Source organism: Aaosphaeria arxii (assembly GCF_010015735.1).
Source record: "Aaosphaeria arxii CBS 175.79 unplaced genomic scaffold BU24scaffold_1, whole genome shotgun sequence".
In the NCBI taxonomy this organism is placed as follows: domain Eukaryota; kingdom Fungi; phylum Ascomycota; class Dothideomycetes; order Pleosporales; genus Aaosphaeria; species Aaosphaeria arxii.
In genome coordinates, this window is record NW_022983474.1 from 3057149 (window position 1) to 3072456 (window position 15308).

At 48.8% G+C, this 15308-nt stretch overlaps 7 protein-coding genes across 7 annotated transcripts; 4 read left to right on the forward strand and 3 right to left on the reverse strand.

Annotated features, from left to right (window-relative positions):
* Positions 1-284: 284 nt before the first annotated feature.
* On the forward strand, positions 285-1572 carry BU24DRAFT_470220 (NAD(P)-binding protein; the record flags this gene model as incomplete). The annotated part of the gene is made up of 4 exons (XM_033532655.1): positions 285-329; positions 392-922; positions 979-1332; positions 1387-1572. The coding sequence occupies 4 exons, from the start codon at positions 285-287 to the stop codon at positions 1444-1446; spliced, it is 990 nt and encodes a 329-aa protein (XP_033389783.1). The 3' UTR covers positions 1447-1572.
* BU24DRAFT_417097 (uncharacterized protein) lies at positions 1387-2505 on the reverse strand. Its single transcript, XM_033526629.1, has 4 exons — positions 1874-2505; positions 1717-1824; positions 1493-1652; positions 1387-1437 (listed from the first exon to the last, which is right to left on the reverse strand). The coding sequence occupies exons 1-2, from the start codon at positions 2465-2467 to the stop codon at positions 1762-1764; spliced, it is 657 nt and encodes a 218-aa protein (XP_033389784.1). The 5' UTR covers positions 2468-2505; the 3' UTR covers positions 1387-1437; positions 1493-1652; positions 1717-1761.
* Positions 2506-3812: 1307 nt separating this feature from the next.
* Positions 3813-7354, forward strand: BU24DRAFT_417099 (uncharacterized protein). The gene has a single exon (XM_033526630.1). The coding sequence runs from the start codon at positions 3838-3840 to the stop codon at positions 7291-7293; it is 3456 nt and encodes a 1151-aa protein (XP_033389785.1). The 5' UTR covers positions 3813-3837; the 3' UTR covers positions 7294-7354.
* Positions 7355-7425: 71 nt separating this feature from the next.
* On the reverse strand, positions 7426-9402 carry BU24DRAFT_338823 (POT family protein; the record flags this gene model as incomplete). Its single annotated transcript, XM_033523150.1, has 7 exons — positions 7426-7702; positions 7768-8014; positions 8065-8221; positions 8296-8545; positions 8601-9119; positions 9186-9241; positions 9304-9402. 7 exons carry the CDS (start codon positions 9400-9402, stop codon positions 7426-7428), a joined length of 1605 nt encoding a protein of 534 aa, XP_033389786.1.
* Positions 9403-9819: 417 nt separating this feature from the next.
* On the forward strand, positions 9820-11136 carry BU24DRAFT_438531 (uncharacterized protein; the record flags this gene model as incomplete). The annotated part of the gene is made up of 4 exons (XM_033530260.1): positions 9820-10086; positions 10148-10273; positions 10336-10785; positions 10844-11136. The coding sequence occupies exons 1-4, from the start codon at positions 9873-9875 to the stop codon at positions 11134-11136; spliced, it is 1083 nt and encodes a 360-aa protein (XP_033389787.1). The 5' UTR covers positions 9820-9872.
* Positions 11137-11595: 459 nt separating this feature from the next.
* On the forward strand, positions 11596-13155 carry BU24DRAFT_21040 (FAD dependent oxidoreductase). Its single transcript, XM_033521928.1, has 5 exons — positions 11596-11774; positions 11849-11968; positions 12038-12236; positions 12318-12721; positions 12775-13155. Exons 1-5 carry the CDS (start codon positions 11749-11751, stop codon positions 13079-13081), a joined length of 1056 nt encoding a protein of 351 aa, XP_033389788.1. The 5' UTR covers positions 11596-11748; the 3' UTR covers positions 13082-13155.
* A 74-nt stretch (positions 13156-13229) lies between these two features.
* BU24DRAFT_430123 (uncharacterized protein) lies at positions 13230-14922 on the reverse strand (the record flags this gene model as incomplete). Its single annotated transcript, XM_033529790.1, has 2 exons — positions 13230-13878; positions 13931-14922. The coding sequence occupies 2 exons, from the start codon at positions 14920-14922 to the stop codon at positions 13230-13232; spliced, it is 1641 nt and encodes a 546-aa protein (XP_033389789.1).
* Between the last annotated feature and the right edge of the window lie 386 nt (positions 14923-15308).

The following is a 15308-nucleotide window of genomic DNA, read 5'->3' on the forward strand; positions in this document are numbered from 1 at the left end:
TAGGTCATCTATTTGGGGAGATTCATTTGTCGATGTATAATGCTTACTAAGTGGAGCGGGGATTCACTAAGCGTTGAATCATAGCTAGGCGCGACCAGCCTTGTCGAGCATTTGGCGAGAGCCGAATGAAAGCGGCTTAAGAAGCAGCCTCGAGGGTATATTATGTCAATGTCAGAACTCAAATGGCCTTCACTCTTCATACCAGAACCATTCCATCACGAACCTTCGCCCGCTTCCGAATTCAAACTCGATCCTTTGCTACGACACCTCCTGCACACTTCACCATGGCCAGCAAACTTGTCACAATCATCGGTATTACCGGTAACCAGGTAAGGCTATGGATTTTGGTTAGACAGTTTAGAATATGCAAGTGTACTAATGTTGCAATCAGGGCGCATCAGTCGCTGAGGCTTTCATCAACGAGCCAGGATGGAAAATCCGCGGCATCAGCCGTGATCCCAGCAAGCCTTCTAGCAAAGTGTGGAGTGACCGAGGAGTAGAGATGGTTGGTGCTGACCTCGACGATGCCGAGGCATTGAAGACAGCATTCAAGGGATCAAATGCCATCTTCGGTGTCACAGATTTCTGGCAGCAAATGAAAGTTCCCGCCAACATCAAGAAGGCGCAAGAGACGGGCCGAGTGCTCAACGAGGTCGCATTTGATGGCGAGATCGAACAGGGAAAGAACATCGTGAATGCTGCGCAGGCCACAGCAGACACCCTGGATCTTTTGGTTCTTTCAGTACTTGGCGACTCCAAGAAATGGAGCCACGGAAAAATCACCTGGAACTACCATTTCGAGGGAAAGTGGAGGATCGTGGAATATCTCCAAGCAACATATCCTGAGCTGTACAAGAAGACTTCCTTCTTCCAGCCCGCATTTTTCATGACAAACCTCGAGGGTGGCATGGGTCCGCGAAAGGTGAGCATCCACGTAGCTCTTAGGTCAATATTTGGACATCGTGCTGATTTGATTAGGGGCCTGACGGAGAGTATGTCATGAGACAGCCCATCGATGGCAACAAGCAAATCCCCATGTATCATCCTCGCCAGGACACTGGACCATTAGTAAAGGCACTCATCACATCCTCGCCCGGGAAGAACCTCATGGGTTTCAGCAGCCAGATCAGCTTCAACGAGATCGCACAAATCTGGAGCAAGAGCATCGGCGAACCCGTCAAGTTTGTGCCGAACACGGTTGAGGACGTGGACAAGGCAATGCCTGGAGGCCATGGTCGTGAGCTGGGCGAGATGATGGCATACATCAACGACCCTGGCTATTTTGGAGGCGAAGAGGCTGTCAAGGAATTGAACTTGATCACCCCACAAGATGTAAGCCCGCAACTCCGTTAAGATCCATGTTCACTGTGCTAATGTTGGATGCAGCTCGGCGTTACCGGCCTTTCCAATGTCAGGGAGTTCTTGAAGGACAAAAAAGTAAACTAGACACTCCTGGGTTCCGAGCAAAAGTATCTAATTCTATCGAGTCGCAGAAATTAGTGCGACTGTGATAAAAAAAAGGTTGTATATATGATACCAGGGCATTAAATCTTAATGCCTCACCTCTCAATACTGTTTATGACACGTTATTTCATCCAAAGACAACCCCCATTTTCATTTGACTTGTGAAGCAGTGTCCCAACTAATCGATTGTAAGTCTGGTCATGTGCGTTCATGCGTTATATTGTCATGGTATTGTCTAATCTAATGTAACAGGAGTGATTGGCGTTCCAGACATGGGAATCTGGTGGAAGACCATTCTCATGAGAGAATGGATAGCGAAGTCGGAAGATGTGATGAAAGCGGATAACTATATATACCTGGGTAACGCACCATATAAAACAGCGCGAGAGTAGAAATCTGACAATTTCAGATTCACTTCGCCCATAGATATCCTGGCATGTCTATAGACGCTGGTGAACAAATGTGGATTGCCCCAACTTGGTTCGAGGCGGCGATGTCTTAACTTAATTGCATGGTCCATACTATGGAAACACCCTTGGCTATGTTCGTACCAGGAAGGCACCCATGCCATGCATGCCCAATTAGTCAAAACCACTTCCTCTACATCGATAGGACGCCCTGTCTCATCCCGAATAAGCTTTACAAGAAAATAACCTGGCGACGTACGGGAGAGCACAGGGACACGATCCTTAGCATCCGCCATGTCGATAAGTACAGACGTCGCTCGCTGCTGCAATATATCTTCCTCTGGGTCATAATTACCCCAACAATAATGATCCACAGCGCACCGAACCCTTCCGGCCATGATGAAATGTTTTACCAGCTCTTCATAATTAAACGGGCCGTTGTGCGTCAAGTCTGGCTCTGTGCCACCATACCTTGACAACATACGCGTGTATGCTCTGCCATTAATACGTCCAAAATGGTTAGGGTCTTCAGGAGGTACACTGCGTAGTTTACGCAATTGCTCGCCGAGAAGATTGCCAATCTTCTCACTAATCATAGATCTATCGAACGGCCTTGTGAGAAACTCGTCTTCCAGCTCTTTTAGGCTCTGTCCTTCAACGTACTCCATGACAATGTAGTAAATAGTTCGTTGCTCAACTTCCGGCGACCAATCCCACTGCCATTGTCCTTCGCTCTGGAAGGCTGCATACAATCTAGGGTATCTGACTGTCGAGTTCTTCTCGAGATATAGAAGATTCTCAGCTTCCTAAATATATGTTAAATTTGCAGATCAATCGTTGCATAGAATGTAACTCACCTGAAATACTGCCGCACTGATGCATGCTTTGACCATGTATGGCCCAACACGCCATTCCGTCCTCGATCTTGGCATGTCCTGTCGTGCCTGTTTAATCTGTTCGACGGTCGGAATGGGCGTTTCTAATGGACCCTGGGCCTGATATGGAAAAATAGATGTGTCACACGTCTTGTCTGTGACTTGTAAGGACCACTCCTCTGCGTCAGCTGCGCGGGTGAGGCGGTCTGAACATTCTTGTTCGTCATCTGTGCCGTAAACCTCATGGCAAAGCTTTTTTGCTTCCAGATATGCTGACTCAGCGGACATTACTGGTAAGTCGAAAGGCTTTTCTTTTTCGGGTTGCGTTTTGTAGAGTAGCTGAACGGTACTACGGAGCTGTAAACTTGCTGGTTGTGTGTTGTTCCTGTGTACATGAAGAGATGGCCACAAAAGCTGACGAAAAAGTAGGCCTTTTGTATATATTTAATATTCATACCTAGGTACATAGTGATCGTCAAGAGCTACCCAAATGTCATCACCTGTGTTGATGAATCAGCATCATTGTTCAAAGACATTGTTACATCAAATCAGTTAAACAATGTTATGGCAGGACATAAGGACTACCACGAACAACTACTATTGTTCAAGCTGGGTGCAATTATTTTACGAAGTATACTTCAGCGGATAATCGCAATCCCAGGAAGGTAGCTCAAGATCCTTGTGACTCATGATTGATGAAACTTTCACGTAGGCTTTGTACATTCCCACCTTATCGTAAAATAACCCTACAAGGTACGTTGGCGGACGATGGGGTTTTAGCTAGTGCATCTGTGCGGGAGATTCACAATCATCTGGCTGTGTATTTCATCTCAAAAGGCGGCCTCTCGGTCTATAGCTCCCAAAAGAGATAATAATAAATGATTCATAAAAGAGTCAGAGAATCCTTCGCAATGCGACACTGTTGCCTTGCCAAGAATTGCAATGACTGTATGAGCAAAAGGGCGACATAGATTCAAGCGAAAGGGCGGCTGAGCTGCAGGGCGCCCAACATGATTTCAGCTGGTATATAATCTTCACGAGAGTCATCGACGAAGTAAGGTAGCGAAATCCTCATTGCACATTCCCTCGCCATGGCAACCGGAAACTCAGATGAGGTCTACGACCTCCTGATTCTTGTTGATGCTACCTATTCGATGTTTAATTACCTCGAGTCCCTAAAGATATCATTGCCGAAAGTCATATCAATATCTAACCTAACCGACAGTTTCGAACGCGTCGGCTTGCTTGCGTATCGAGATTACAGCGAATTCTCGCGCGCAAATGATGGCATGCTCGAGTGGAGTGGTTGGCTTCAACATGGAGAAGGTTCCGGCCGCGAAGGGGCCGAAACCAGCGCTGCATCGAAGTCTAAAAAGGTGCCCAGTGTGACTGCAGAGAGCGTTATGAGAATGGCGGCGAATCTCGAACCCATTGGCGGCGGCGACTATCCAGAAGCAACCAAGACAGGGCTTGCCTATGCCTGCACTCTGATGCGCGAGGATGCCACCACCATTGTCTTGCTATACACAGATGCTCCGCCTCATTGCTGGATGGTGGCTGACAGGGACAAAGGCAGCAACTACCACGCCGAACAAGCGGCGTTAAGCAAGAAGGATACTTATGATGGATTTGGACAATACTTTATCGATTGGGTTTCAGCCGCAAAACAATTACACCAGGGCCCTCGCAAGGCACATGTGTTTAGCTTCCTAGACAGAAATCTAGGCACAAGCGCACTCAACGCCGGTTACTACAATTATCTCAGTACCATCACCCGGGGAGCCTGCCTGTATCTTACGGATGCGCGACCACACAACATTGCAAAAGTAACGGTAGACGTCCTTTTGGCGTGGATGGGCACGGGTAAAGATGGGTCAGAGAACGTGCAACTCCCTGCCAAATTGATGCGGTACAAGAACGGTGCGACAATTAAGCAGATCAAGAACGAGCGTGATGATGTCGCAAATCAATACTTCTGGGCAAGCACGCCAAATCCTGACAGCAAGCATGGTCATTTGCCAGCTGCTGTGGGCCACCAACATGCAAGAAATAAGTTAGAGAAAGAGATGGAAGATAACGTAGCGGAGACCGCGCTCGATTCTAACACACTTAGGCAATACTTGCCGAAGAGAAAAACGCCAGTGCAGGATTTTGCACTGCGATATCGTACAGACGAAATCTACAGACGTCTTGTCGCTACCCAGTTGATGGATGTAATCGAGCGAGATGTTGCATCTATGTCTCTAAACCCAGTATTCGGGACCCTCTGGCGCGCGATCTGCAACGATCGTGAGAATCCGGAGCGGGAGAGTCTTATCACAGCATTTGGACTGCAGATTGAGACCATAAAGGATGCAGAAGAGAAAGCGCGTATGAAACTTTGGCTCGAGGAGTCTTACGACTACGCTGCGGAGATTCTAGAGATCCTTGATTCCGTGCCCGAAGATGAACGCTATCCTTGTGTGTTCCTCGACCCTACTATCGCCTTCACAGCAGGCAAAAAAGCACAAGAAAACGAGAGTGCCGGGAACAGCGATGAGGTTGACGTTCGCCCCATCACGGAATTCCGTCGCGATGAGCTCCTTGAAATAGGTCGTTCTTGTGATGGGAGAATCCTGCGGAGGCTGGGGAAAATACTTACACAGCTGTCTTTCGCCCATTCTGCTGCTGATCTTCCGGCGCACATTGCAGTGACAACAAACAAAGAGGTTCCTAGAATTCCCCTATCTCTGGGGTCTAAGGACAATGGATGGAAGCTTTGGAGGATCTTGCTTCATACTGTCTTGCCAGGGACAATGCTCGCAGCACGACCTGCAATGCTACTTGCAGCACTCTCAATTAGGATCGGACTGACACCGCTGTTCTCTAATGCCTCAGCCGCATTGTTGTCGTGGAAGAGCAGATGGAACAATCTTGAGGTCCCCGAGACGTGGAACTCCAGCTGTCTAGGGCTATTGCTTGACGCCGACGCCGAGTATCGGAAACAAGTTCAAGAAGCCGACAACCACGCAGAGGTTGCTTCCGGATTGTTGGGTGACAGTGATAGGGAGCTTTTCACACAATTGGTACACTATCAGCATGCACGCGCAAACCTACTCACAACGTTGCATGTCGATATTGGGTGGACGCCAGACAAGACAGCCATGCCAGTCGGCCCCACGGTTCAATGTCGCGGCTGCGAATATCCTCGATCAGTGACAATCATGGTTGAGAAGTCGGGTGGGAAATGCGGCCTCTGCATTACAAATGATTTTCAAGATGCAAATCACAAATCCCGCGCTCTCAATGCTCACGTTAACAAGCACGATGACGCAACCGCAACAGCCACTTGGGTTGAATGTAGCGTTCAAGCATGCCGGGCACAGTACGTGTGCTACAATCCCGAAGACTTGAACGTTCGCCCAAAATGCCACTTCTGCCGGACCCAGAAGCGAGTCGCCTCGGACACTCAGGGGAAGCCAACGGCACCTACTCTAGAATGTGAACAGTGTCTGAGTAGGATAATATGGCCTCACGAGTTTCGGAAAGATATCCAGCATCCTTTCAAGTGTACAGCATGTGTCAATAATCGAAAGACGGTCGAGAGTACGGAGACAAATGCAGAAAGGATTTGCAAGGAGAATGGACAAGGTTGGCTACTTCAGAATACAGATAAAACTGTGGCAGAACCCTTCCAGCGAAGCCTATTTCATACGATTTCAAAAGCGGGCACCGATAAATTTATGGCGAATGTCCGCATCCTCCCAGAACTCGACCCTGATCCAGCACTGACAATGCACGGCAAACTGATCCGCAACAAAGAAGCAATGAAGGCAACTCTAATGTCATGGATCAAACAGCGCACATTCGAACGGACCCCATGCGCCCTGTGCTTCTCCGACTTCCCCAACGCACGCCTCCTCCCCGCCTGTCGACGTCGGGGCTGCAATCAGCGCATCTGCGAAGGTTGTCTCAACAGCTGGTACGGATCGAACCAATCCGGCAGCATCATTAACACCGCAGCACTGTTCTGCCCATTCTGCAGACGACTCCCCGCGGCACGTACATTGGCTGCATACGGCATGGGCATCCACGCAGTCGGCGACCTTCGAAATGCCGTACAGGAAAGGGGAGAATGGATCCACGCATGGTGCAGTGACTGCGGCAACGCACGGCGGTACCTGGAACGGGAGTGTGCGCGTGGGACTCCCGACGCAGTGCAGAATTGGCGCTGCGAAGGTTGTATCGCCGAAGCGCAGGAGCGCGCTCGCATCGCTGAACAGGAGGCGCGAGATGCGCTGGCGTTGGTAGAACGTATTGATGCAGAGGGAAGGAGGAATGCGGAGCAAGCGCTCGAGGAAGCGAAGAGGCTGCAGGAAGAGTTTCGCATTCCAGTTAAGAAGTGTCCGGGGTGCAAGACTCGGACACTGAAGGTTTCGGGGTGTAATCATATTACTTGCACTATCGGGGGCTGCGGTACTCATTGGTGTTGGGGTTGCGGGAAGGAGTTCAATAGGGATGAGATATATGAGCATATGGAGAGCGAACATGGCGGACTCTATGGGTGAAGATGACCATAATGGCATCAGTGTCGAATATGGATTACAGAAGTATATAATTTAATCATGTTAGATTGTTTGCATATGGAATTACTATAAAGTATGAATTACGTTGACAGTAGTGACATGACACTGCATTCACTAAGCTTTGCTGGTGTCTTGCTTGTACTCCTGGCCGGGAAGATTGATACTATTCCGCTCCACTGCAACCGCCTCCAGAATAACATTCTCAGGTGTCCAATTCGCACTCTTGCGGAAGCAAATGAAGAAAATGACTCCCGCGACGAATCCGACAATCGCCAGAGAGGCGTACATCCAGACCAAGTAGGGGTCTTGTGAAACAGGGCTGAGCGCAATGCAAATAGCGGCAGCGATGCCGATTGTAATCCAGAAAAGGGCGGAGATGAAGGATCGTAGGCTTGAAAAGAACGTCAGATTTTCCGTCCTGCGTTGAGAGAATTGTGGGCGGTTCATTTGACTTACCTTTTGGGGGCTTGAGTGAAAGCCAGTTCCAACCCAGTGATAATAATGAAAGCTTCTGATAATGCGACAAGAACATATGCAGGAGCTTGAATCCAGACGTGGATGCTCTTTGGGGCGGAATTGTAGATGTAGTGTTGGAGTACACTGGCGTAAACCATAGAGAAGGACGCAAGGAGGAAACCTGCAAAAATACGGGAGATGGGATCGAAGTTGATCTTCATCTTGCGAAGGCCGGGATAGATGACCACTGATGGTTGGGTTAGTATGGAGAGGCTCGCGGGGGCATTCAGTACTCACAATCAAGCACTGGAATGAAGATGATAAGGGCAATGGGATCTAAGTTCTGGAGAAGATCGTTGGGTGTCCCGTGAAGCGCCATCTCGCCAGCCTGTGAGATTAGATTGTTCCAGATCTGAATCCAGCATACGAAGTAGAATGGGAGAAAAAGGAAGATCTACGCGTTCATTAGTTCAGGGTTCTTAATACCGATAGATATCAATATAGTGACAAGACCGCTCTATTACTCACCTTGCAGCTCCTTACTCCTCTCCGAACATCATCGACATACTGATCTGTGTACCTCTCCTCCTGGGCTAACTTGTATTTTCGGTCCTTGCCACTTTGAGCGAGAGATGAAGCTTTTGCGTTCTCGAAACCCTTCTCACGGCATGCAATCGTGGCGACTTTGATGGCGTCGACAATGGCGGAGCTTTGCGGAGGAACTTTGACATATCGCTTCTGGCCAATGAGGAAGATACAAAGGGAGATAATGATAGCTCTGAGATATTGTCAGCATGCACTATTTCCGCATAGTAGATATTTGAGTCTCGTACATGAGTGGGATCAGGTAGGCTAGCCAGAACGAATGTTTGGCCTCAACATTGACAGTTATCAATGGCGACAGAGCTCCTACATTCACGACCCAATAGAACCACATGAAGAGTCGACCTATGGTTAGCTCAGGGTCGACGATAACCTTCTCGCCAGTCTTCAAGGTCTTCAACACGGGGCGTGCGTTCTGGTACTGTTCTGCGCACATCGGAGATACGTTCGCTTTGATACCTCCAGTACCAAGGCCGATAGTAATCATGGCTGCAACAAGACCACCAAGGCCTGCGCCACTCTGGATGGAAGAGGGCGTAGCTGTTGCGACGAGGATAACAAGGCCAATGATGTAGACGCCGCAAGCTGCAACAATGGCTTTGAACTTGCCGAGATATTGATCTGCGACAATGGCTCCAATAATCGTCGACGCATAAGCCCAGAATTTGAAGAAATTGCCCAAGGCTGTTGCCGTGGCCTGGCCCTTTCCGAGTGCACCTGGAAGATCTGAACCTGGCGCATAGGGGTTACTGCAAAGCGTCAGTCTCCGCAAGTTCGTTCCCACACGTGCGGTGATTCAAAAAGTCCAGACATACTTGATGTAATTTTGGATAGGCCCACTAAGACCGAAGTATGTAAAACGCTCCCCAAGCTAAGTATTTTTGTTAGCTAAATTCATCATGCAAGGAATGAAGCAATGTCAGAAGTTCATACCTCAACGACAAGGATCAGAAGAGCGACCATGGGCAACTTGTCAGGGACCCGTCGTAAATTTGCCCATTCAGAGTTCTCCGTAGGTTTCTGATCCGCCATCGATTCTGGGTGACTAACAGTATCGTTATGCATCTCGATGTCCGTAACAGCCATGATGAGGAAAAGAAAATTACGGCAGATCAACCAAGGATCAGGTCATGAACAACTGACGATGGGGACATGTCGCGAACAACTGCACGACCCAGAGTCTTTAAATGCGGGTCTCTCCCACTCCAACGGCGCACGTTACCCCAGGTCTTATCGTGCAGGGGATCTTGAATTGGTGGGGAAGCCAGATAGGGTCTCGAGAGTTGGAGATCGGCCGTCGCAACGCCAAGGAGAATCAAGGCCCACATTCACCAACGCCACCAATCGGTGCATTGGGATACCCTCCTAGTGAAAGGCTTATGTGCATAACAATGTTCAATCTTTCTATTCCATCTCAATCATCGATGAAAACATATCTTTCGACAAACATTCCACTTTGCGCCACATATTGTCTATCATAAAATACCAGAGTAGAGAGAAAAATGACGACAACAAGTGTTACTCAGACAATCACGGAAACACCCTCCAAGAAGTCACGACTAGCAATCAAACAGGAACATCTTGCTGGACTCGATCCTGAATGGATTTCCCTATGGAATACATATGGCGCCGATATGATCAGAGCTGATGAGGTCTCCATTGAAGAGTTCCGCAAGGACCCTGCGAAATATAGCTTCACTTACCCTACATGTGCAGGTATGAATCTGCACACATGCAACATGCAAGATCTATTCAAATTACTGAACTAAAAATATAGGGCCTGACGTTTTCCATGTGGAGGATATGAATGTCCCCGTTACAAAACCGACAGGCGAGGTTGCAGTGAGGATATATTCGCCGAAGGGGAAGGGCCCCTTCCCTGTTCATGTAAATTTCCATGGAGGTATGTAAAGCTGCTTTGGCGGTAACAGTCGTGTTTGATTTTATTATTAACACTGCCAATAGGGGGTTGGGTGCTCGGTGGACTCAAGAGCGAGGCCGCATGGTGCAGACACATGTGCAACAAAGCAAACATCAAAGTCGTCGATGTCGATTACAGGATGGCGCCAGAATTTCCCTTTCCAACCAGTATCTACGATTGTTGGGATGTCGTCAAGTGGATAATAACCAACGGCGACTCAATGAACATTGACCATAGCAGTGTTTCAATTGGCGGGCTTTCTGCTGGAGGTCAAATGTCTGCCGTTCTTGCACACTTCGCGCGCGATGAAGATATCAAGCTCAAGCTCCACATGATGATTGTACCTGCAACAGACATGCGATACTGTCGGAAAGGACTCCAGCTCGACAAGTCGAATTGTCCGTACCAGAGCGTGCATTTGTTCCATGATGCAGTGTGGGGACCACTTGGTCGTGAGCAATGGTTTTTGAAGTATTGGTTGGGCGATTCCATAGGTAAGCTACTTCCTCAAATTTCCCCTCATGAAATCATTGCTGAGAAGTGTGGTCACAGAGGAGCAGGAAGCAGCGCTGGCCGACTGGAGATGTACGCCGGTGTTGGCGCCCAACTTTCGAAATCTTGCACCTGCGCACATCATCACTGCAGAGTTTGACTTAGAGCGAGATGAAGGAGAGTTCTACGGTGAACTTCTACGAAAAGGCGGTAACAAGGTAACAGTGAAGCGGTATACGGGAGTACCTCATGCGTTCGGGCATTACAACCATCCTGAGAGAGGATTGAAGAAAAGTTTCGAGTATATAGAAGATACTAGCAAACTGCTGCGTGATGTTCACTACGGCGTCTAGTAGAATCAATATTTGTATTTTGTCCGTTATCTCATGCGGGCCAACCGGAATGCATCTTTGTCTTTGCATTTTCGGACATTTTAGATTCAGGTAAAGAGACATAATTTAAAGCTTAAATTGTATGACAGCTACACAATGTTTTTGCAGGCAAAGTAATCAAAAACTCACGAACTGGCTGCAGGAAATAAACTAGCATTGAATTGTGTCACAGACCCCGAAACCAGAGGAACCCTCACCACTACTACCTATGGCCACGATTCCTACCTAATTATTACGAGGTGTCTATCTTCCCAACGCATACTAACAGCGATGGCCGAGATAGGCATCACAGATAGGTCGTGCTGCCGAACGCCACCAATCAAATCGAACGCCGTCGAGTCGGACCCATAAAACCCTTCCGCTATGCCTTTTCCACGCTCGTGACTTTCCCGACGGCGCGTCATAAGCTTGGCTGGCCAGTGTGCGAAAAGATCACGCGGATATTATTGCAAAGGACGATGACTGTGCTATTAGAATAGATATATGGTATTCATTGTGCAAGTAGAAGTATCAATTGAGTCGTGAAAGCAAAGGAATTAAACAACTTGCGGTCAAGTAACCACAGCAAGGAAAATGAGCAGACCAATCGTCATTGTTGGGTAAGAAATCACCTCCAAACTGAGAGATTTATAGACAAGAACGAAGAGAGCTGATATCATATACAACCGAACAGTGCAGGTGTCATAGGACTCGATGTAGCTCTTCTGCTCGCGGAACGCGGCTATGGTCGACATATTGAGATCGTTGCGGAGCATCTCCCTGGCGACACCTCAATAAATTACACATCCCCGTGGTAAGTAAACAAGTTTCATCCACGAAAGAAGCCAAAGGGTTCATTGTTAATCTGTATGGAAATATATAGGGCTGGAGCGAACTTCTCGGCCATTTCTGGTGGCGATCCGAATGCGCTTCGCTGGGACAAGATTGGGTATCAGCACATGATGAGATTGGCAGAGGACCGGGGCACTGAAGCATGCATATCGAAGACACCGTCCTTTGAGTATTGGGATGAAATGCCGGCCTCTGGAAAGATCGATTCAATGGCCGAGTATCTCCAAGATGTAAGTTTTTGTTCCTTGGGTATCTCCTAAACATGGCTGCCACATGCGCAATCTGGAAGAAGTCATGCTGATATAGAATAGTTCAAAATCCTCCCAAAGGCAGATCTACCAGAAGGATGCCAATTTGGAGTATCGTTCACAACCATCACAGTCAACGCCCCGCGGTACATCCAATATCTCTACCAACTTCTCAAAGTAACATACGGCGTGAAGTTCGTCCAGAAAAGGCTGGCCGACATCGAATCGGCGTTCAGAGATCCTTCAACAAAGATTGTCTTCAACTGCACCGGCAACGGCGCGAGAACGCTGAAAGGCGTCGAGGACGAAAAGTGCTATCCGACTCGCGGGCAAATTCTCTTGACTCGAGCTCCGCACATCGCGAAGAACGTCATGCGCCACGGTAAGGACTATGAGACATATATCATTCCGAGGCCGCGGTCGAACGGAAACATCATCCTGGGTGGATTCATGCAGAAGGGTGTTGGGTATGTGCATCATCTTCCCCCCTTCTTGATCATTGAACTGACATAGTTATTAGCACTGGTGACACATTTGCCAGCGAATCTGAATCGATATTGAAGAGAACTACAGGCTTGTTGCCTGAGCTTCTGCAAGGCGACATGGAGGTTTTGGCTGCATTCTCCGGGCTGAGGCCGTCTCGTGAGGGTGGTGCACGTGTACAGAGGACGAGCATCAAGCTCGATGGCGGGAAGGAGGGAGTGCTGGTGCACAATTACGGTGCTGGTGGTACTGGGTTCCAGGCTGGTCTTGGAATGGCGAGTGAGGCGGTGGGCACCGTGGAGGACTTAGTGTCGAGTCTGCCGCGGGAAAAGAGTCGTCTATAATGGATCTGGTGGAAGGAGCTCTGGTTCCTTTTAGTATCATAATATAGCATCTTCCTCTGATGTTAATGCCAAACATGCAATGGCCTGATTGTGTTGCCTCCGTCGTTAATTACTAGGAATGCGCAAATATTCTGCTTGCGCCTCAAGGTCAAGTCGATGTTGGTTTCAGGCTTTCTTGAAGCGCTTTTTCGACATGAGGTTCCAGATGCATAACCCGACTCAACCCCTTCCAAAACACCGCATCGATCCTCAGTAACCCCAGACGCAGCACTGGCAACATGGTTGACTTGAGTCGCATCTCCCTACGCGCGACGTGCAGGTCTTGGAACCAGCACACTGCCTCATCCGTATCAGGCGACGAGGTCGCCATCATCAGGTCGATGAAGCAAATCGACGAGAACGCAACTTGGCTCCAGTGCGGCCAGAAGATCCGAGAATGCTCTTCCTTCAATTCTTTGACAAACGTTAATGCAGCCGTGGTTGCGGAGCGGAATCCCGTCCTAGCAAGCCCGAGGACGCTTTGGATATCTGTTGAGCTGTTCCCGTTCAGCGAGTGTTGTGCGCCACTAGCAGCACCGGGTTTTGCGAGGAATGGCCGCATGATCGCGCGGAAGATGGTCATCTGTACGTAGTGATACCCGAGAAGACTGATGGTGGAAAGGGGATTAGGTTCCTCGCTATTGTGCGACTGCTGTGAGAACTCCCGGTGCCATTGAGATGTCTTTTCTAGGATCTCGCGGGCGATGCTCAGCGTTTTGGTAGGATCTGAACTCAGCTCTTGAATTGCTCGCATGGAGCTTTGACGGGGTTAGCGTGACCTCTGATTATCCAGAAGAACGAGTAACTTACTAAAGGCGAGTGAGAGCTTCGTCCATATAGATCCCTAGTTGAGTGTAATATAGGAAATGGGACCATGTATCCGATTCTATTGTCGATGCATGCACATCTTCTTTTTCCAAGCGAATCACAAGCCAGTTGTCCGTCGAGACCAGTGGTGGGCGGCCCAAGCTACAAGCCAACCACTTGTCTACAGAGAATATCGAAAACGCAATCCGTCGGCGAAGGGATATTTGCCAACGCGGCAGTTTCCAAGACGTCGGATCATAATGCAACCCCAAGCTCTGAGCAGTCGATACAAGTAACCCGTGCAACGACCACTTGACAGAAGATTCTAGGACTAAAGGATTAGTCGAAGGGCGGATCACAAGCAGAAGCAAAGTCTGTACAGTTTCCAGCCCTGGTGCGTGCGATTCGTACTGCAAGGCTTCATGTATTAACCGGAACAGAGCTTGACTGTCCAAGGTCTCGTAGGCCAGCTCAATCGATAAAGCTTCGTCGAACCGTGCAAACAATTGGCCGACCAGGTATATTGCAGCCAAAAGATACGCGGGACTTGTATCAGGGTCAGGGAAACGAGTCTCGGAGAAAATTGGATACAGCGGAAGTACAAAGGTGCGGAATAGTGATATCAGTCGTCGACCAGTGTCACTCGAGACCATCTTCTCAAGCTCACCTCTGGCCACAAGAGGCGATATCTCTTGCACGCCATTTTCTTTCCTGGAGGAAGAGAACAAGCTGGGCTGGGAGATTAAAAATTGAACAGGGAAGTTCCCGCGCAGCACCGATTGTATCGATAGTTGTTTGAATCCAAATGAGCCATTGGAGTCATATTGATAGTTCTGTAATACATAAGGATCCATGTCGCCGCTAAAACCTAGAGCCTGGGGGTTTGCGGCGTCAATCCTATCTAGATTTGGTTCATGTAGGTTTTCCGTGCAGTCTGCTGAATCTTGAGTCCCAAAAAGAGTCTGAACTTCTTGCGGACTAATCCCGTCTTGCATCGAACCGCGGATCGGAAATTGATGGTCAAAATCGATAGTCTCGAAAACATGTGAAAAGGGATCATCCATGTTGTCGAATAAGTGATCATAGTTGGATGTGCTGCTCATGGGGCTTCCATGCTGCAGTCCAGAGAATGCTTGCAACGAGGCCGATTGAAGGCCATTCGCAGATGGTTCTGCCGCCGCAGATTGGTCGGGACCGGCCATGGCTAGAGGGACAGGCTGCGGGCTTGGTGGGCTCATCTGACCTTCCATCAACGGAGCGTTCGAAGAAACATCGTTGTCCGTAAGGTGGTTTGGTCGTTTCCTAGGCTGCGCGGCTTCGACAAAAGTACATTGCCTTTCGTGAAGCGCACAAAGGCGGCAGGGCAAGCCACCTTCGATGC

Excerpts from the sequence above, each read along its gene's own strand:
- BU24DRAFT_21040 (XM_033521928.1), top strand. The coding sequence starts at position 11,749 with ATGAGCAGACCAATCGTCATTGTTGG. Across the intron at positions 11,775-11,848 it reads AGACCAATCGTCATTGTTGG|TGCAGGTGTCATAGGACTCG; the intron begins GTAAGAAATCAC and ends ACAACCGAACAG. Across the intron at positions 12,237-12,317 it reads TGGCCGAGTATCTCCAAGAT|TTCAAAATCCTCCCAAAGGC; the intron begins GTAAGTTTTTGT and ends GATATAGAATAG.
- BU24DRAFT_417099 (XM_033526630.1), top strand. The coding sequence starts at position 3,838 with ATGGCAACCGGAAACTCAGATGAGGTCTACGACCTCCTGATTCTTGTT.
- BU24DRAFT_417097 (XM_033526629.1), bottom strand. The coding sequence starts at position 2,467 with ATGATTAGTGAGAAGATTGGCAATCTTCTCGGCGAGCAATTGCGTAAA. Across the intron at positions 1,825-1,873 it reads TATCTATGGGCGAAGTGAAT|CCAGGTATATATAGTTATCC; the intron begins CTGAAATTGTCA and ends ATGGTGCGTTAC.